Source organism: Macaca mulatta, chromosome 8 (genome assembly GCF_049350105.2).
Source record: "Macaca mulatta isolate MMU2019108-1 chromosome 8, T2T-MMU8v2.0, whole genome shotgun sequence".
In the NCBI taxonomy this organism is placed as follows: domain Eukaryota; kingdom Metazoa; phylum Chordata; class Mammalia; order Primates; family Cercopithecidae; genus Macaca; species Macaca mulatta.
Window position 1 is genome coordinate 37,462,755 of NC_133413.1, and position 22,701 is coordinate 37,485,455.

Sequence of the window (22,701 nt, forward strand, 5' to 3'; positions counted from 1 at the left end):
GGTGGCCCTTCTTCATTATTGCTGAAAGATTTACTGATCAGGAGTTATGGTTGCAATATTCAGGAATTTCAGGGAGATGTAGTATATTATTGCAACCATAATGTGTGTGTGTGTGTGTGCGCGCACGCGTGTGTGTATATATATTCATTCCAGAAATATGGCAGTAAACAGAACCAATGAAAAGTTTTGTGCTGTGTGCAGATTCCTATGACTAAAATACAATTAAAGAAGAATATTTTAGAATTTATCATTCACTAAACTTTGAAGGATATGATCTTTGTTGCTTCCTTCTTTAATGGACATTGTAGCAGTGAAACTTGGTACAATAAAATGAATATAATATATAATGTTAAGGGGAATATATATATTATATTCGCGCATATATATATATATATATGTATGTATGTTCCGGATGTATAGGAATCTGCATGTGGTGTTGTCCTTTAATGCCAGTTATCACTCAGGGAAGCACAGCTGAAATAAGAACTGGAAGATCCAACACAAAGACATGAAATGAAAGGAGGGAACAGCCTAATATCAATATGGGTCTGCCGGTCAAGAAATGTGCAGAATCAGTTGGGCATGGTGGCTCACACCTGTAATCCCAGCACTTTGGGAGGCCGAGGCGGGTGGATCATTTGAGGTCAGGAGTTTGAGACCACCCTGGCCGACATGGCAAAACCCCCGTCTCTACTAAAAATACAAAAATTAGCCGGGCATGGTGGCACATGCTTGTAATCCCAGCTACTCCAGAGGCTGAGACAGGACAATCACTTGAACCCGGGAAACAGAGGTTGCAGTGAGCCGATATTGCACCACTGCACTCCAGCCTAGGTGACAAAGCGAGACTCCAAAAAAAAAGGAAAGAAATGTGCATAATCCATAGATCTAAGCAAGGTAGAGGGTTTAAGCCAGGCTTGCGGGAAGAGTGCAGATAACGTGCCAAATACAAAAGAGTATCACAATGAGGAAGAAATTGACCTAACAGAAAGCCTTTTATGTGCCTTCCCTTGGGAACTGGAGTCAGTACCTAACTTCTTGGGTTATAACAACTCAGGACTGGAGGATTGAGGCAGAACCACATGGAAGCACCAGGCCTTGACTTCTGGCTTGCTGGCATGCATCCGTCCTGCATGTGAACCAGCCTTTTTATTACAATAAATTTTGTATTTGGGTAAGTTACAATTTTCTTTTATGTATGACAAATGGGGTTTGTTGTTCCTTCAGAGAAATATGGGTGGGAAAGATTCAAAACTGATTTGAATACCAGTATAGTTGAACAACTAATGGGACATCAGACCATCCTCCCAGAATCTTAACAAATGGCTTTGACTATGACTATTAAAAAAAAATGACTATGATTTTTTCACTGGCTGATTGGGTTTGAATGAGTAAATTATTTTTATTTCATTGCATTAACTGCCAGAACATTGAATGAGCCGATAACTCCCTGGTGTTGCTGAGCTGCAAAGAACTATTATTTGGAATTGAATTTTTATTGATTTTCTTGTGCTACAATGACTTTTCTAACATAGTAGCATGAAAGGAAAATGAGAAAAAGGCCAAATAGGGCATGGGGTGAGGAAGGGGAGGCTGCTGCTTCCCAAGGCCTAGCCCCAGATGTACTACTTATTGGCAGGTACTGCTGACTCTGGATGATCCTGTTGCTGGTTATATGATTTACAGGTTAGCCAAGTACCTGGCTTCGTCACCTCTCCCTCCTCTTCGCCTCTGCTGTCTGATTCCAGGCATTGTGGGCCTTGTTGGCATTCTGCTGTGGAACTAAACAGGGTGACGGGGTGAAGAGGGAACAGAACTAGACAGAGTGTTGCTCCAAACTGATCTGTGTTGGTGATTGTTCATACCATTCAAACACACACACACACACACACACAATGTGTGTGTAAAGATGACACTGAATGAGAGTGTTATTTTAGCATCATTGCAGTGCCTATTGCACATATCTGTTCATGGTTTTGCTTTCCCTAGTCATCTTAACAGCCAGAGACTTCGTTGTATATTAGTTCATAGTCATTCAGATGAGTTGAAGTGGGAAATCATATTTGCTCATTCATTCATTCATTCATTCATTCATTCACTCAACAAATATGTATTAAGTCACTATCTACCAGCTGCCAAAAATATGGCAATAAACAGAACCAATGAAAAGTTTTTGCCCTCATGTGCAGATTCCCATGACTAAAATAAAATTAGAGAAGGGTATTTCAGAATTTGCAATTCTGAAAAGTTTGAAGGATATGATCTTCCTTGCTTCCTTCTTTGATAGACATCGTAGGAGTGAAACTTGGTACAATAAAATGAAACAAGATGTACTTCTCTCCTGGCTTCTGATACAGTTTGGTCTAGTACAGAGATGCTTGACAACTCATAGAAGAAAGGGATCTTTTTTTGGACGTGATTTTTGGTGGCTATGAAAGTAATCCATATTCATTACAGAAATTTTGGAAAATGCAGAAACAGATAAAGGAGATAATTAATATACCAAATTTCATCCAGTGGAAAACCTTCAAAATGTTTAGTAATTTCTTTTTAAGGTTTTTCCTATAACTACAATAATATAGATATACTAATCCCATACCAGTTGCTATTTTCAGATGGTAAGGTTTTGTATTTTTAAACCACATTTAAAAATCTATCTTTATGCGTATGTATGCAATTTGGTTCTGTTCCCTTATACAGAACAATGTGACAATGACTGCTTTTCTTCTTCCCATAGACCATGTGCACACGATTATGAGTGAGATCAGAGGGTGGAAATCTATTTATGCTCCACCCTCTCAATATACATGAATAGAAGACAAGTCTAATAAAAGAGTGTCCTCATGTGATATGAAAACTTAGGAAAGAGAGGTAGCTAGGCAAGTATTTTGCAGAGACTTGCAAGAAAAAAGTGAGAGAGCATATGTATATATGTTTAAAAGGAAAGGGATATGGTGGTTACGCTTTAAGCCAGTACAAGTTGGACTGAGACTATAAATGGCGTCTGGTGTGTGTTTTTAGGCCTGTGAGATTCTCTGCCTCAGTTTAGATATAACTCTCCGAGAAACTTTTCTGCAATCACTAGATTTAGGTGGGCCCCACTGTGCTACATTTACAGGGTACTTCCCACTTCTCCGTCTCATCACTCAGACGTATACCTCTTAATTGCTTGTTTAATAGCTAGTCACCGTGCTAGAGCATATGCTCTGGGAAGGCCAAGGCAGTCTGGCATGTTCAGTCAGGTATCCCACTGCCCGGCACAGTGTCCAGCCCACGGTCAACAGTGGGAGTGAGTGGAGAAGGCTATTGCACTTCTACACAACACCTGAAGGCAAATTAAGAAGGATTACCTACAAGCTAGGTGCAGTGGCTCACGACTGTAATCCCAGCACTTTGGGAGGCCGAGGCAGGTGGCTCACATGAGGTCAGGAGTTCAAGACCAGCATGGCCAACAAGGCAAAACCCCATCTCTACTAAAAATACAAAAAATTTATCCGGATGTGGTGACACACGCCTGTAATCCCAGCTACTCAGGAGGTTGAGGCAGGGGAATCGCTTGAATCTGGGAGGCAGAGGTTGTAGTGAGCTCAGATTGTGCCGTTGCACTCCAGTCTAGGCAACAAGAGTGAGACTCTGTCTCAAAGAAAAAAAAAAAAAAAGAAGGATTAACCAACAAAACAGGTGTTTAATGCAGGTATACTTACTTTTATTTGGAAGTAGATGTATTTAATAATAATACAGTTACTACATTTGGGAGAGAATGATTTTTATTACAAACATGCATATGATAGAGATCATGTACTCCATTCTATTTTATTTAGCATTTAATCTGAATATTTACCTATAATCTTAAATATTTTGAGCTTATGATTTTTAATGGTTGCATAATGTTCCATTGTATGAATGCACCAAAAAATTAACCAACCCTATATTATTATTTAAGTTATTAGCAAGTGTTCATTATAAATAATTATTTGAGCAATACCACTATGCATCCATTTTTCTGTGGAGCTCTCTAGTCATTTTTTAGAAAACTTTAGAAGTGGAATTATTGAATCATATGAGCGAATTCTTTTTAATAACAACTGTATTGAGTTATAATCCACATACCATGCAATTTACCTATTTAAAGTGTACAATTCTGTAGTTTTTAGTATACTCATACAGTTGTGTAACCATCACCAGGGTCAATTATAGAGTATTTCCATCACACCGTAAAAACCCACCAAAACTATTTCTCTTTGCTGTCTTTTCCCGTACTCCTTGCTCAACTCCAGCACTAGGTAACCACTCATCTATTTTTTACCTCTATGGATTTACCTCTTTTGTGTGTTTCACATAAATGAATCATACACTATATGGCCTTTTGTGAATGGCTTCTTTCTTTCACCTAGCATAGCATTTTTAAGATTCATCCATGTTGTAACATGCATCAATACTTCTTTCCTTTTTATTGATAGAAAGAATGCCATACTGTTCATATAGGAACTTTTGAAGTAACTTTGGCACACATTACAACTCACTCTTCATGTATGCCCATTTTCACTAGTAGCAATGTTTAATATTACTATTTCTTATATGCTCGCTAACCTTGGGCATTATTCCTTACGCAAAACTGAGCCTCTTGGGAGAGGAAGTGGAGATATAGTGATGGTTTCAAAATTGACATTTCTTTAATAATTAGTGATTTGGTCTTGTTAGATATTTTTGTTAGCCACTTGTATCTCTTCTTGTGTAAATTTTGTTTCATCTCACTTTGCCATTTTATTTGAGGGTATTGTTTTTATTTTGTTTCATAAGAGCTCTTATATGTTAAGGTTGTTAACCTTCTGCCCTTGATGTTGCTTATAATGTTTTAGATTTAAAAATTTTTCAATGTTGGCAAAACACTCTCTACCAATCAATCCCTTAAGGGGTCTTTAATTTCAAGTCTGGAAAAGCCTTCCTCTTCCTAAGATCCAAGGAATATTTTATTTTATTACTGCTATAGTTTCCTGTAAAAATATTTCTTATTAATATGGGTTTTATTTTGGTATTAAAAGACATCAATCTAATTTTATTTTTTTCTCCAAAAAGGCAATTAGTCATCTTAATACCTTTGCCCAATTAATTTGTGTATCACTTTTATCATATACTCTATTATTCTTTTTATTTGAGTGTCTCTGAAAAATTCTCTGGTTTATAGTTAATTTGTCTGATTTATGACAAAGCTACCCCATTTTAATCATCAAGGCTTTAAAATAGGATCCAGTAACATACATGACCTCAGTGAAGCAACCAGTGCTCTTAAATGGACTTTACATATATTAGCATTTAGTCTTAACAAAATGTATGTGAATTATTATCCTCATATCACCAATGAGGAAGCTGAGGCAGAGAGATTGAGGACTTAGTCAAGGTGCGAGTAAGCGGTGGTCCCAAAATTCAAACAAAAAAACAGGCTCCAGCCCCCACCTTCCTCACCAGTGACCACTCCTGCCTGGTGGGGTCCTGAGATCTATGATCCAGCAGTTTTAAGTTCATACCATTAGTTATGCATATTTATGATACATTATGCATCTTTCTTCCCTGATCCTTGGATATTTATGTGAATATTTTTAGTTATATTATAAAAAGCATTTAGGTTTAAAACTTTTAAGTGTTTTTATTGCCTATTGCCAAGTTTTTAAAAACCATAACTTCTAAATACTGAAATTATTGCATTGAGTTGTTTTTCATTGGTTAGTTTATTTTACAAGGTAATGTTTTCAGGAATAGTATGTGGCTGCTTACAATCTCATGGTCTTATGTCTGACACTACATTGTTGTTAGGTTACTCATGAATACTAACTTGTTTGCAAATAACAAATTAGCACCAATGCTTTTTCCAAAAAAAAAAAAAAAGCAAAAATAAAGAATTTGATTAAGTATACTCTGATACACAAACTATATAGGAAATAAATTCCATATTCTTGTTCCATTATTCTTTTTGCTTGTTTTCTGCAAAAATACTTGTAAATTAATTTTTGCATTTTATTAATTTTGTTAAAATTAACAGTTTCAACTAAGATCTATCTAGGGTTGTTTATTTTTAAAGCTAGTTTGCCTCATATCCAATGAGCCATTTTGCAAACTCAAGTCCCTTTTTAGCTTAGAGAACTATTATTATTATTATTAAATTGATTTTTGTTTCTTTTTTTTTCAGCTTGTTGTGTCCTTTTGAAATTCCTGTTATATGTAATGTTGTATTCCTCTTTCTCCACTTTGTCATTCATTTCATCCTTCTTCTGACAATCTCATTGTCACTTTATCACTTTCCCCTTACCTCATTTACTCACCAGGTATTTATTAAGAACCTGCCCTGTGTCAGATATTACAATAGGTACTGGTGATAGAGGAGTGAAAGTCTAGGACTTAGAGCCTGCTTTCATAGTACCAATGATGGAGCAAGGAAAACAGATGTAGAACAAGTCACCATAAGCACCCTACTAGAGGACATTCCTTACAGTGTTACCAACACAGCAGTCTTACATGTCTATACCAACTGGTCTATCTATAAATTGAGCAGAAGGATATGGAGCTCCTTTGCCAAGCTCAGGCTCCCTGTAATGTTCCTGCAGTTTCCCCTTTGCTTACTTAGTTCTTCAATTTCATTATATTAATATTTTCTGTTAAACCAGCTGGTATACTTGCTGTTTTTCTGATGCATCCTGACTGATACTGCCTGTCTTCTGGTTCAGTTTTCTACAATATTCAATATGCTATTTACTGTCTCCATATTTATTTATATATTTCTAAATCAGCAGTTATTTTTTTTCTTTTTTCATAGTGGCAGTTTCTTGATCTCAGATGTTATCCTATTTATAACTCTCTACTCTAGATTCTCAGTTGCTGTTTCCTTTTGACTTTAAAGAACTAAAATTAGAAATTATCTAAAAATATGCCTCTTGCTTCATGTCTTTTTAGAGGAAGAAATCTATTTTCGGTTCTATGGTTTGTTTCCTTATCTTGTAGTATAATTCTTGTTATATGGCTAAGGATGTTTTCCCTACTATTAGAAATTGGATCGGTTCCTGTCTGTTTCTTTCAAGCCTTGGAGCTCATATAGGCGATTAAAGTGTTCAGATTGCCTATTCAGAAACACATTAGACTGGGTGCCCTGTGGTGAGAATCACAGCTATACCTCTGTGTCTAAGGAGTTTATTTCCATCATGTCTACTATATTTAGCAGCTGACTGGAATATGTTGGTAAGTTTACCCTCCTTAGGATTCAAAAGTTTGCCCTCCTTAGTAGTCAGTGTCCTGGCACCAGTATCAGAGTATCAGATACAAGCCAGAACTAGGACTCCGTGATACTTGTGTTTCTCACTTGGTGTAATGATGTCTGATCATTACAGCTCCCTAACAGGTCGACAGCCTGTTACCACTGTGGGATCCAGATATATATAGTGCCCTAGTTTTTCCCTGACCCCCAGTCATTGCCTTTAATCTTCATTCTTTTTATGTACACCTTTGGGAGGGAAATATGCATCTTGCTAGGACTCTTCCAGTCATTTCAAATGTCATTTGGAAAGAGCAGCAGGTTGGATTGACCTTTTCTTCTACCTAGTCTTGCCTATGTGAGATCTATTAGAAGTTCCTCGAAGTTTCTAGTAATACCCTTTCCTAGGTCCCACTGTCAATGCAGTTTACACACATACGTACATACATATACACACACATATAAATATGTAAATTATATAAACGTGTATAAATATGTATGTATGTATTTACTTACCTATTTTACTGAGAGGCTGGAATAGGGAGAAAAAAATGACATTTCTCCAGTTGTTATTTCACCTGATAATGTAGTTAATGTAGTAGTGTGTAGATAGCCATAAACTAAGTATTTTTTACCTTTTCTATTTCTGTTGATCAAAGAAAGGACACAAAAGTAGAATGTAAATAGAAATTTGCACTATTGGTTTTCTATACTTTATCTGGCTGAAAACAGATTAATTGGTGGTGTCAAAATTGGGATGATCATTTAGCAGCACTGAGCAAAGCTTCCTTTAGAAAACAAAGCAATGAAGGAAAAGGAAAATTAAAAAAAAAAAAAAAAAAAAAAAACCATAGCAAACAAACCAAACAAAAGCCAGACACAGTGGCTCATGCCTGTAATCCAAGCACTTTGGGAGGGAGGTCAAGGTTGGAGGTTCACTTGAGTCCAGGCATTGGAGACCAGACTGGGCAACAGAGCAAAAAGTGACACTCTGCCCATTTCTACAGAAAATGTTTTAAAATGTAGCCCTGTGTGATGTCACACACCTGTAGCCCTAGCTACTTGGGAAGCTGAGGTGGGAGGATAGCTTGAGCCTAAGAGTGTTGAGGTTTCAGTGAGCCATGTTTACACCATTGCAGTCCAGCCTGGGCAATGGAGCGAGACCTTATCTCCAAAACAAAACAAAAACAGCTCCTTCATCAGCAAACTGACATCTCATATGTTAAATTCACTCTCGCTCTATGATAGACTAATTTTGATATAGTTCTGATAAATAACCAATTCATATGGAGGAGGGATTTTTGACCCAAAGATCCCTTGTGAGACAGCAGAGGAGAATTGTGTGGGAAACGTGAGATTTTTCATTCTGGGTTTATTCACAGTGCCTTCACAGTTTTGTTGTCAGATATGTGACCTTCATCATACTTGGAGTCAGAAGTCCTGAATCAAACGGGCTGTGGCAATTTACGGTTACCGGATAGAGGGAAGCTGGCTTTAAAACTCAGGGGACAGCAGAGAAATGAGAGAATGGATCTTGTCACCCACCTGCAGTTCGAGTTGTTTTAAGATCTTTTGCCTTATATATACTCATGAAGACCTCCGAATATGTAGCACTGCTACTAACAAAAGACATTGGTTGCCTCTGGGAGGGAAAGCATTAAGAGTAAAATTCAGAGGGAAGTGAATACATGGCTTGCTGTGCTTGTTATTCATTGAGTGTTTTTGACTTGCTAAAAGCAAGTTTAATGTATTTATACAATTTATAAAGATGTAACTGATTCTGGAGCTCTCCTCTTTACAGGGAACATATTTCATGTTATTGTAAGCACTGAAGAAAATTAAATCAATAAATTCACAGCCCGTAATTTGAGACACTCAATTTGAAGAAAAATGCATTGTCAGGGAGGGAGGGCAAAATCTTTTACACTGTGGAAGACTTGTAAACAACCTGTCTTTACCCTACTATCCTGTGCTTTCAAGTGGCAGCAGGAATTACCCTCCTGCTGCAAGATTATCAAAGAGTTGTCATGACACCTCCAGAGAAGTAAAGGCCAACTCCCCACCTTTTTTTAATGAAGCATGTGCTCAAGTGGAAAGCAATGCAAATGAAACTCTTCTGCACTGTCCATCTATGTCCTTTTCCCTGAGAAGGCTTTGCTGGTTAGCACTCAGCCTGGGTGTCAGGAAGCTTAGTGCATTGTTCCCCATCACTGGCACTGATGCTCTCTGTGACCACTGGCAAGCCAATTAACCTCTGCAAGTGTCATCCTTCCATGTGTAAAAGGTTAATAGTACAGCTTGTTTGCAAAGTGCCTGGAGCCTTCCATGAAGGGCACTACCCAAATATCCAGCATTGCTGTTTGACTGGAGGGCGTTGTGTTTTATAATTACATGTTTGGTTGGATAGGTTATAGATTTTGTTGTGGTTGAATGTTGCCCCTTCTCCCTGGTTACAAATAAAAACACTAATAGGTAATCTCACTCTATTAGCATCTTCTAGAGCCCCCTAGAGGGTTAAGGGAAAGGCAGAGGTTACAGATTAATAATGCATTCTTCAGTTGATAGAAAAAAATCATGTGCATTTCAACTGCATAATAGCTGTGGATGGCAATTTATTAGGCCAAGTGTTTCATCAGATGCTCAGCAGATAATGCTGGCAAATACTCATGAAACAATGGGGTGTTCTGTGTTTTGGTTTTTTTTTTCTACTTTCCTAGTTATTTTTTTCATCCTTCACATCAATATAGGACACCAGAAACTGTTTTGTCCAGGTTATTTCACATGCATTTATGAATATTTAGAAAAATGATTCTCTTGTTCTAGAATTCCTGGAACAAGTGACTTATTTGTGTGTGTGTGTGTCTAGGTTGTGACATTAAGCTCACTTTTTTTGTACTTGAACCAAATTTGAATAACACTAGACTTGGAGCAAAGTGTCACCTATCTCATGCTTCTTTGCAGATTTACGGAAAAACTTTGAACAAGACCCACAAGGAAGGGAGGTTCCCATTGAAGGCATGATTGTGCTGCACTGCCGCCCACCAGAGGGAGTCCCTGCTGCCGAGGTAAGACAGGATTCTGGGACCAGTCACCGGGAGGAACCAGGCCTGTTCCCAAGAGGGAGGGCAGAGTCCTGGGTGGCTGGAAGGGAAGTCAAGGAGCCCATGTCTGGGATTCTTGTTGCCTGGGCTCAATTGCTAAAGATGATGAAGAAATTCTCTAGGAAGTAAGCTAGAAAGGAACTTGTTTCCCATCTACTTCTGTGTTTGCGCAAGGCCCTTGGTAGGCAGCCTGGGTAGGATTTGATCTGTCTTCTTGGTTCTGGGGACCTTGAATCATAAAGATGTCATTCTTTTTGTCCTCTGTCAAGATCTTCTGATATGCATATTGGCTTATGGAGCAAATCTGAGCTGTTAACAGGCAAACACGCATGAAAAAGCCCATAGGAAAGGTCAGAAGACCCAGTCCCAGTGTCACTGGTGTTTGTTCATCCTTCACTTTTTTGTGGAACAAGCATTCATTTATTCAGTGTCTGTTATGTTTTCTGCACTGTGCAGGCCTTAGGGATATAAAACATCATGAAGCCACTGGCCTCTGATATGTTATCCTTCCTTCACAGCGAGGTGCCTAGAATCCAGAGTCACAATGTTTTCTGCTTCTTGAATGTTTTCTGGAAGGTCTACCTTACTATTCAAATATAATTGTCCCTCGTAATGCACTCTGGTCATAGGAAAGGCTTTCTAAATCTTTTATTCACAATGGGAAGATGGCCCCTGATAGACTAGTAATATAGCTATTATTGGAGGAAAAACACTAAGAAGTATAAGACATGCTTAATATAACGAAAAGTTTATAAACATAGGCCCATGAACCCCAAAAATCTGAGAGAGGTCTCAGTTAACTTAGAAAGTTTATTTTGCCAAGGTTGAGGACGTGCGCCCACGACACAGCCTCAGGAGGTCCTGACGACATGTGCGCAATCAGAGCACAGTTTCATTTCATACATTTTAGGGAGCCGTGAGACGTCAATCAACATATGTAAGATGAACATTGGTTCAGGTCCGGGAAAAGCTGGACAACTAGAAGCAAAGGTGGGATAACTCCCCTGGAAGCAGGGATGGGGCTTCAGGTCACAGGCAGATAAGGGACAAATGGTTGCATTCTTTTGAGTTTCTGATTAGCCTCTCAAAGGAGGCAATCAGATATGCATTTATCTCAGTGAGCAGAGGGGTGACTCTGAATTGAATGGGAGGCAGGTTTGCCCTAAGCAGTTCCCAGCTTGACTTTTCCCTTTAGCTTTAGTGATTTGGGAGCCCCAAGATTTATTTTCCTTTCACAGGCCTGAGTTCAGCAGCACATGGTCCAGGTTTGACTCTTCTATGGGAAGCTAGGAAACGGTGTTTGGAGCTATTGTTTATTCACTGAGAAGCAGATATACGAAGAAAAAGAAAAAACCAGGAGCCTTTGCCTCATATTTTAGTAAAATTGGGAGTTTGTAATTGGAAGGACAAAAAAGGAGATAAAATAAAGGGGAATGAAAAAACACACATACTTGCATACTTAGAAAGCGTGCTAGGTGGACACTATTCAGGGCTCAAATGGCTCACAGAAATGAAGTAAACGGACTTGAAAATTAAACTGAACACTCCATGCATGATGTAAAATGATTAGAAAGGAAAATGCTTATTTAAAAATGTTATCGAATGTAGAACAAAAAAGATACTGATCTCCTTTTGCTGCCCTATTGTTTTCTATGACAGCACACCCTCCTTTCCTGAGCAGGGCGTTAAGTGTCAGGCAAGGGACTGTGTCCCTCTCATTTAGGACATCGCGTGTGTTCCTGGGAGCCTAACAGAGGTATCAGCAGTTCTCTACATTCAGCGCCCATCTTTCAAAAAACCCCAGTTTACAAATGTTTTATGCATAAAAATGTCTAGGCTCTGTAGTGCCAGCTGTGTGAGTGTCCCCTGGTACACCCATGTTTCCTTCTGGTTCTGTGCCAGGTCACTGCCATTGACTTTGGCAGCAGCAGAGAGGGGTGCTCATGTTTTTATCAGCCATCAGCCTATAGGAACTTAGCATACTCTACATCTCTATTAATCTACTTTTTTTTCAGATGGAAAATAACTTAGATATTTACCTGGCATAACCTTTGCATTTTAGAAGCAGGAAAACTGATGCTTATATCAGTGGCCAACCAAAGGTCTTGCAGCCATTTAAGGGCTCTGTTCAAAATCCTGCAAAGGTACTCCAAGGCATTCCAGGTAAAAGTCTATGTTCTTTTAGTGCTTTACAAGATTCAACATAATCTGGCCTGGTGTGACCTTATATATTTTATTTGACTCTGCATTTGACCGCGCTACAGCCACCCTGGCCCCCTCAATCTCTCTCGGATGCACCAGCCATGCTCCTACATCAGGGCCTTTGCATGTGCTGCCCTCTCTGCCGGAGGGCTCTTCCCCAGCTGTCACACTGCTTCGTCCCATCTTTCTTCAGGGTTTACTCAGATATCACTTGCTCAGTAAGGCCTGCTCTGTACACTCTGCAAATGTTGCAAGTATTTGCTTCCCCCACTCCACCTTTTCCCTGCTTTATCCCAGCAATTTATCCTACTAGGTATATACTTTCTTTTTACCTGTTATCACAAGCATACTCTATTTACTTTGCTTATTTCTCTCTACCCCACTGAAACTTAAGTTTAATGAGGGAAATTTGTGCTTTCTCTTCTTCATTGCTGTGTCCTCAGCACATGAAACAGTGCTGCTCATGGCTATTTTCAGAAAGGTGAAAGAGTTTTCACAAGTGTTGGCAAGGATGTGGAGGAAAGGAAACCCCTGCACACTGTTGGTGGGAATGGAAATTAGTATAGCCGTTATGGAAAACAGTATGGACATTCTTTCAGAATGTTAAAAGTAGAGCTACCATTTGATCCAGCAATTCTGCTGATAGGTATATACTAGGTATATATCCAAAGCAAATGAAATCAGGATGTAGAAGAGATACTTGCACTCCCATGTTTACTGCAGCACTGTTCACAATAGCTCCATGGGTAAGATAGGGCATCAACCTAAGAGTCCATCAATGGACAAATGAATTTTAAAAATGTGGTATGCATACACAATGGAATACTACTCAGCCTTTAAGAAGGAAATGTTGTCATTTGTGACAACACGGATTGACCAAGCAGGCTGTATGTCAAGTGCAATAAGTCAGGTACAGTAAGAAAAATACCACGGGATCTCACCTCTATGCAGAACCTAAAAAAGCTGAAGTCGACCGGGTGCGGTGGCTCATGCCTGTAATTCCAGCACTTTGGGAGGCCAAGGCAGGCAGATCACCTGAGGTCAAGAGTTCGAGACCAGCCTGCCTAAAATTATGAAACCCCATCTCTACTCAAAATACAATAATTAGCCGGGTGTGGTGGCGTGCATCTGTAGTCCCAGCTACTTGGGAGGCTAAAGCAGGAGAATGGTTTGAACCCGGGAGGTGGAGGTTGCAGTGAGCCAGGATCATGCCATTGCACTCCAGCCTAGGCAAGTGAGCAAGACTCTGTCTCAAAAAAAAAAAAAAAAATGCTGAAGTCACAGAACTAGAGTAGAATGGTGGTCACCACATGTTGAGGAGATGGGGAGAGGCTGGGGTCAAAGGGTACAATATTTCAGTTAGAGAGGAATATGTTTATTGGTCTGTTGTACAATATGGTGACTATAGTTAATAACAGTGTATTGTATTCTTTAAAAATGCTAAGAGTAGATTTTAAGTACTTGCATCACAAAAAGAACAATAAGTTTATGATGTAATACATACATTATTTAGCCTTATTTAGCCATTCCACAGTATATACATATTTCAAAACATGTTATACATGAAAAATATATGCAATTTGTTAGCATAAAAAATAAATTTAAAAAACATGCTTCTTACATCCAGGTGTTCAATAAACACTTGTTGAATATGAAGGGAAATTAGTCTGCTAATTATATTGATGAATATTTAAGGTTATCCCAGGATTAGCCCTAGACAAAATGTAAAATGCATTAGGCAACATTTTGGCTTTGTTTTGTTTTGTCTTTCTCTCATGATTGGGTACTAACAGGTGAAGAAAACATTCCTACCTACTCTTTTTCATATATGCAAATATAAATTTATTAACTCCATCACTAGTCCTACAACTAAAGAAATAAAGATATTTTCACTTCAAGTTTGATTCACTTTTAACAGTAAAGAACACCTCAATGCAATATTTAGACATTTTGGCTAATTGTTAAACATTAACTAAAATGGAGCTTTAACTAAGAGTGTTGCCACATTTTAAAATTAATAGACATTAGGTGAAACTATTTTGAATTTATATAAAAGTTGAAGTACTATAGAAAGTTCTCGTGTACCTTCCCCCTCCGTTTCTTGTTTTTTTATTTTTATTTATTTATTTATTTTGAGACAGAGTCTCACTCTGCCACCCAGGCTGGAGTGCAATGCTGCACTCAGTTCACTGCAACCTCTGCCTCCTGGGTTCAGATGATTCTCCTGCCTCAGCCTCCTGAGTAGCTGGTATTACAGGCACCCACAACCATGCCCTGCTGATTTTTGCATTTTTAGTAGAGATAGGGTTTCACCATGTTGGCCAGGCTGGTCTCTAACTCCTGACCTCGTGATCCACCCACATCAGCCTCCCAAAGTGCCGGAATTGCAGGCATGAGCCACCGCACCCGACCCAGTTTCCTTTTTTGTAATTACATCTTACATGAGTGTGGTACCTCCCGTACAATGACCGAACCAATATTGATACATTCTTATTAAGGACAGTCTAGAGTTTGCATTAAGGTTCACTCTGTGCTGTTGTCTATGGCTTTTTTAAAATTTCATTTCCGGTTCAGGAGTACATGTGCAGGTTTATTATATAGGTAAATTGCATGTCACAAGAGTTTGGTGTACAGATTAATTCATTACTCAGGTGATAAACATAGTACCCCACGGGTAGCTTCTTGATCTTCTTCCTCCTCCCACCCTCTCCCCTCAAGTAGACCCCAATGTCTGTTGTTCCTTTCTTTGTGTCCATGTGTTCTCAGTGTTTAGCTCCCACTTACCGCCCCCACTGCTTGTTGAAGACATAAATTTAAAAAAGAAAGAACAAAAGAAGAATAAAGGATGTGCAGTCTGGTAAGATAGTAGCCAAAAACAAAAATACATTTTGGTTCATAAATGCACACATGAGGGTGCATACCCACTCACCCACACTGAAGCATCTTTTGAGAGAATGCAGGGGACTTATGAATTGTAAGAACTCTGTGACTGTTCAGGACTGAGATTGGTAGAGGATTCCTATGAGAGGACAGAATGGCTTCTAGGAGGTGAGCAGCGTGCCCATATGTTCAATTATTTAGAGGCTGAACTCTGTTGAATGCTTGGAAGTAGCTCTTTACACATCCCTCCCTCTTTCTTGCCCTAGCGCCCTACACTTGCAGGCAAACGAGCTCTGTAGACTGGCTCAGCCCCTTTCTTCATTTGCTTCTGAGGGTGCTTTTCAGCTGTAACCACAAGGAGGAGAGCAAGATATGAAAAACTTTCAGTGGCAGCACAGTCCAATGTCAGTGGAAAAAAATATTTGGGAGAGCTGTGGAACAAGGGAACACAATATAGATGTATCAGAAAATACGCTTTCTTTTCTGGTATCTACCTTTCTGACACATTTCCAAACTGTAGTTATCCACTTCCTATATTGGTTTCCTAGGGCTGCTGTTATAAATTACCACCACTGAGGAGGCTTGAAACAGCAGAAGTTTATTTTCCAACAGTTCTGGGGCAGGAGTCTAAAATCCAACAGCATTAATTCCTTCTGAGGGCTCTGAAAGAGAAACTGTTCCATGCTTCTCTCCTAGATGCTGGTAGTTACTGGCAATCTTTGGTGTCCCTTGGCTTGCACACTGATATGATTATGCTTTGTGTCCTCATCCAAATCTCATCTTGAATTGTAATCACCCATAATCCCCATGCGTCAAGGGACAGGCCAGGTGGAGATCATTGAATCATGTGGACAGTTTCCCCCATGCTGGTCCCATGATAGTGAGTGAGTTCTCACGAGATTTAATGGTTTTATAAGGGACTTCTTTCCTCTTTGATGGGCACTTCTCCTTCCTGCCGTCTTGTGAAGAGGTACCTTGCTTCCCCTTCTTCCCTCCCCAGCCATGTGGAACTGTGAGTCAGTTAAACTTCTTTCCTTTATAAATGAACCCTGGCCGGGCGCGGTGGCTCAAGCCTGTAATCCCAGCACTTTGGGAGGCCGAGGCGGGCGGATCATGAGGTCAGGAGATCGAGACCATCCTGGCTGACACGGTGAAACCCCGTCTCTACTAAAAAATACAAAAAACTAGCCGGGCGAGGTGGCGGGCACCTGTAGTCCCAGCTACTGGGGAGGCTGAGGCAGGAGAATTGCGTGAACCCGGGAGGCGGAGCCTGCAGTGAGCTGAGATCCGGCCACTGCACTCCAGCCTGGGCGGCAGAGCGAGACTCCGTCTCAAAAAAAAATAAAAAAAATAAAAAATAAAAATAAATGAACCCTAACCCTAACCCCTAACCCCTAACCCTAACCCTAGCAGTATGAAAATGGATTAATAAATAGATACATCACTCAGTCTCTGCCTCCATCGATTGCAGCTTCACATGGCATTCTCCTGTGTCTCTGAATTTCTTTTTATAAGGACACCAGCCATTAGATTATGACTGACTGTAATCCCATGTGGCCTCATACTTTATATTCTGCATCACAAAACATCTGCAAAGACCCAATTTCCAAATAAGGTCAGGTTCTCAGGTTTCAAATCAACATGAATGTTGGGGGACTGCTATTCAGCCCAGTACACTTCCCGTTCTACCTCTGGCATCATATCACTTTTTATTTTAATAATGTATATCTTTTAGGAATAAATTTCAGACCCAGACCAGCTGAAATTAAATAGAAACTAATTCCAAGGAGCAGCTGGGGCTTTAGGGTAGTTTAAAACAGAAATTATCAGCTGAGAAGGGGCAAAAACTTTGTTTTATAAATGTTGTATTATAGATGAATATGGAAAGTATTTCAGCTACATTAAGGGTTAAATAGGCTATTGATGCCGTAGCAAACATTTATTTTTTAAAATCTGATCTGTATAAATGTATGGGGTACAAGTGTAATTTTGTTACACGCATAAGTTGCGTAATGGTAAAGACAGGGCTTTTAGTGTATCCATCACCCAAATAACAAGTAATTTCTCATCATCCATCGCCTCCTCTTCCTGGTTTCCACTGTCTATTATTCTATACTCTATGTCCCCCTCACCCTGCCTCATCTCCACTGTCTGTCATTTCAAACTCTTAAGTTCATGTTTAGCTCCAACTTACATGCGAGAACACATGGTATTTGTCTTTCTTTGAGTCATTTCATTAATATAATGTCTCTGGTTCCATTCATGTTGTTTCAAAAGACATTTCATTCTTTTTATAGCTGACTGGTATTTCATTGTGTATATATACATTTTCTTTATCTAAATTCATTGATGGACACTTAGATTTGTTTCATATGTTTGCTATTGTACATAGTAGTGCAGTAAATATGTAAGTACATGTATTTATTTCATTTCTTTTTTGGCAGGTAGACAGTAGTGAGATTGCAGGATCTAATGGTAATTCTGTTTTTAGTTATTCAAGAAATATCCAAACTATTTTTCATAGAGTTTGTACTAATATACATTCCCACCAACAGTGAATAAAAGTTGCCTTTTCTCCGCATCCTTGTCAACATCCAGTTTTTGGGGTTTTTTTTTGTTTGTTTTGTTTTTGACTTTTCAGTAATAGCCATTATGACTGGTATAACACTGTGGTATCTCATAGTGGCTTTAATTTACATTCGTTGATGATTAGTGATGTTGAACATTTTTTTCATGTTTCTTGGCCATTTCTATGTCTTTTTTTTGAAATATGTATATTCATATCCTTTGCCCAACTCTTTAATGAGGTTGTATATGTATAACATCATCTTAATGTGGGACAGTATCCTAGTCTCAAACACTTGCATTATTTTGGAATTTCTTTTATCCATGATTTGGATGCTACCATTATCTGTGCACCAATATCTGTAGCTCTTTTACTTTCAGCAGTAGCTTACACAGTAAGTCATTGCTATCAACATCTGTGTTTTTGCTGAAAACAAGGCAGAATGAGAGAAGAAAGCTGAGAAATGATAAAGATGGAGAAGGAAAATGAAAATGTTCATACCCTTCCACAGTCATGGTGTCCCTTAGGGTGCAGATGTCTATCAATGTCTGTTACGTGGTCAGGTCATTGAGCATGTATCATTCTGCCTATTAACTTCATAGTAATATGAGTATACTAAGGTAATGACTCTTCAGTATGGCAGAAATTGGTAACTGTGTTTAGAAATTGGTCAGTCATGTAATCGTTACTGTGAAATGCTATCAGTCAAAGTCATCTTCATTGTGCAGGCCATGTTCCACCCTCTCCATGCCACCAGTTGGTTCCCTTTCTGCCCACCTCCTCTGAGGCCCATGGGATCACCACTGGAAAGGGATATAGCTGGCGGGGCCCCCAGTACATCAGCTGGCTTTGTCTGTCAGTGGAATAGGTAGTTTCCTACTTGACACATTCATTGAAAGTCACCTTGGGGGGCATGTCCAAATTCTGTTATCACAAGACATATACAATAGACTTTTCTCTGCAAGACAGAACTTTCTTGGCAACTAACTCATTTATCTGACAAGAAAAGTGTTATGAATAATAAAAATAGAGTTGCCATTTTTGAAATGTTCTTGTGTACCAGGTACTATGGTAGGTGGTTTATCTTCTGTTATTTCAATTAATTTGCAAAAAAAAAAAAAAAAAAATGTGCTATGAGATGCTGAGAAGGTATATGAGCTTTCATGTCTATCCTATAGCAACTTGTCTAAGCTCTCAGGTCACTAGGAAGCACCAAGAGCCAACTTTAAAGCTCAATCTGTCCTTTCTCTAATTGTTTTTGGTTTTGTTTGTTTTTAATTGGACCAAGCTTCTTGAAGGTTGGGAGCCGCCAGGCCAATGATAGTCTATCTGCTCACTGTACTGCCATCATCTCACCCTTAGAACGAAAGGTCTTTGGATTAAATTATCTTCTAGTGAATATTCTAATCTCAAATTTGCTATATATTCTGTGCCTCTTTATTTGAAATATGTCATCAGATAATAAAACTAAGAGCACTGAGAATGTGGAAGTTTTGGAGGCCGAGGGGGACAAGGAGCCTGGGACAGGACATCACTCTGTCCTTTAAAGGGCAAGGAGTCCAGGTTTGATGCTATCCTAGGAGTTATATAGAAGAGGCCACGTAGAAGAAAAAGGGACATATAGAAGGAGAAGTAAGGGAACCAAGTGCAATCTCTACCCTCATTACAACTTTCTCTACATTTGGCCATGGCCCTGACAGATCACATTGTCAAAACAGGACCCAAATTTACGCTGATAAATGCATACTTGTGTCTGTAACACAGCAGTGTCATTTCACCTACTATACGTCAGTGGGGTAGGGAAATAATAGAAACAGAACCAAAGATTGTCAGGTTTGCACAATGGGAAAAGTATGAACTTTGAAGCCAACAGACTCTGGCTACTAACTTTGTAATGCAATTAGCCACTCTGACCCTCAGTTCCCTCCTCTGGAAATGAGAAAAATGTTTTCTTTGTAGAATTTCTATGAGACAAACAAAACAACAGCAACAACAACAAATGTGCAAAACATTTAGCAGTTTCTAATATTAAATAAATGGTAAAGATTATTTTGATTTCTGTTGTTCCTTCTTCTTTCATTTTTAAAGCTTTAAGAACTTTTGATTCCCCCAAAAAGATGTGAAGCCCTATTATTTTTGGGGAACCAGATTAAAACAGAAAATTCGTATAATGTCTAACATGTTTTTAACCCTTTGAAGAAGTAGTGAGCTGCTAAGACCAGCCTGTTCCCTCGAGCTCTACTTCTCTCAAACATTGCCCTCTCTTCTTGTCCTTCAGGGTCATCAAAGACAAAGCCACTTATCAAAAAGCTTCCTGGCCCCCTCTCTTGTAATCCATCACATGGAGGAATTAAATAATTACTGATGAAGGCTGGTGACCCACCAATATTTGTTCACCTTACCACCATTGAAGTATCTTATGAATGATATTATTGTTATTAAAACACTTTATGAAAATGTTACATGAACTGGAAGTTTCTCATTACACTTACTTAGACACTGGTTTAGATAATATGTAATTACTTTTTGTAAAAAGTTCACATGAACTTTTTACAAAATAGGTCACACACATTGTTTTACAAAATACCTGAAATGTGAATTAATGACAACTCAAATGTTTCTAAACTTCATGAGCCCATCCTAATAGCTGGATGTATTAGAACACATTTGTCACTGCAATTATTTTTAGCCTTAACTTTGGGGGCAGTTCTAACTAAAGATAGCATCTCTAATGTTTGACCCTTGTTGTTTAGCTAAAACCAGTTTGTTCTTTTCCAAACAATTCATTATCCCACACTGCACTTTTTTATACTCCCTAATTAAATGGAAAATCTATCTTTCATAAAAGTTAGAAATTATGTCTAATGAAAATCCGACAGTTTAATGGTTTTCCACAGATTAAAATTGTAGAGTTCTCAATAAACCCTGATTTACTGATGTTGGCTATAAAATGGTTATTGCTGTTAATAAAGCCTGTAAATCTTAACAGGTTATATTTGCCTTGGACAATAAAATTTGCCATAAAGGCTTAGTGTCTAAGGCTAATTCTGCTCACATCAAGGTAAACAGCCTACTCAAAATAATTCAATGTCTTTGAGAATTCAGGCCTAAGCAACAGACAGATTCTAGCCTTGAGGCATTGCATGCCAGGCACTGTTCTTGTTTTTAATCTCACCAAGGAGTCAAGATAATATTGGAATTAGAAAACTCGGGAAGGTCAAGGGCTTTTGTCAGTGCAGTACAGATAAGAAGAAGGTTCTCTGCTTCTTGCTCAGCCCCAAATCAGCTTTGTCATTGGCTGATCACTAGGAGCAGAATGAAAGAATGTATTTTTTGTATGATAAAGAGTGCTAAAGTCATACAAGTGTTAGGAACAAAATTTGGGGGTGACAGGGTGGAGTGGCCAATTAGGGAAAGGAGACCATTTTCCTTGTTTCACTTCCAGATGCCTATCTGGAAATGAAGGATGTTTTGAGAAGGCCTGTTAATCTTGGGACACGTGGATATCTGTCATGTTTTCCAATGTTTGAGGAATTTCTTTTTAAGTTTCACTTACCTAAGACAGTAGCCCAACAAATACCTTTTCTAGTCATCTTTGCAGTTAGATCCCTGCAGTCAGGTGGTCTCGTACAAGATGGGATGGGGAGGTGAATGCTGTGGGTTTGTGGAAACCCTCTGCAGAGGATGCTGGCAGAGGTACCCCACTCTCCAGGGCAGGTAGAAGAACCAGCATCTTGCCCACATCTCACGGTTGTGAGCTCTGTATTTTGCTTAAGACAGAATCTCACTCTGTCTCCCAGGCTGGAGTGCAATGGCACGATCACAGTTCACCGCAACCTCTGCCTCCCAGGCTTAAGCAATTTTCCTGCTTCAACCCCCTGAGTAGCTAGGACTACTACACGACATCATGCCCAGCTAATTTTTGTATTTTTTGTAGAGGTGAGGTTTTGTCATGTTGCCCAGGCTGGTCTCAAATATCTGGTCTTGAGTGATCTGCCCACCCAGGCCTCCCAAAGTGCTGGGATTACAGACCTGAGCTACTGCTCCTGGCCCCATGTTTTTTGCACTGCAGGAGTGTTGTTGAGTGTACCTTTCCCCATGGTGTGTTTCAACATTATTTCTGGCCAGTTAGCAGCCTCAGCTGGCTCTTTGGCCCACTTGGAGGTTTGGAGCACTACTAATACTCTTTAATAAATTTCTTTGTCACATAAATCAGCCAGAGCAGAGTTTGTTGTTTGCAATGAAGAAACCTGGCCAGGCATGGTGGCTCACCCCTGTAATCTCAGCACTTTAGGTGGGTGGGTCACTTGAGGCCAGGAGTTCAAGACCAGCGTGGGCAAAATGGCAGAACCCCATCTGTACTAAAAATACAAACATTAGCCAGGCATGGTGGTGCAGGCTGGTAATCCCAGCTACCTGAATGGCTGAGGCACGAGAATCCCTTGAACCTGGGAGGTGAAGGTTGCAGTGAGCCAAGATGGTGCCACCGCACTCCAGTCTGGGCAACAGAGCAAAACTGTCTCAAAAACAAAAACAAAAACCAAAAAAAAAAAAAAAAAACCCTGCACATTTTAGTACCTATGCCATCTCTTATTACTTTCAGAATGTCTTTGACAAATATTTGAAAGTGTCCGTTGGAACAAAGCAAGTCACTGTTAGCTAAAGACTAGGTGTGGGGTGTTCATCTTTCTTTGTAGAATAAAGAGCGAGGA

At 39.3% G+C, this 22,701-nt stretch overlaps 1 protein-coding gene across 8 annotated transcripts in view; it reads left to right on the top strand.

Annotated features, from left to right (window-relative positions):
• The window catches only part of UNC5D (unc-5 netrin receptor D), a 571,089-nt gene that overhangs the window by 360,476 nt on the left and 187,912 nt on the right, over positions 1-22,701 (top strand). For all 8 annotated transcript variants that reach the window (XM_001088208.5, XM_015145154.3, XM_015145153.3 and 5 more), the window contains exon 4: positions 10,202-10,305. In XM_001088208.5, the coding sequence (XP_001088208.2) occupies positions 10,202-10,305 (104 nt within the window). The remainder of the gene's footprint in view (positions 1-10,201; positions 10,306-22,701) is intronic.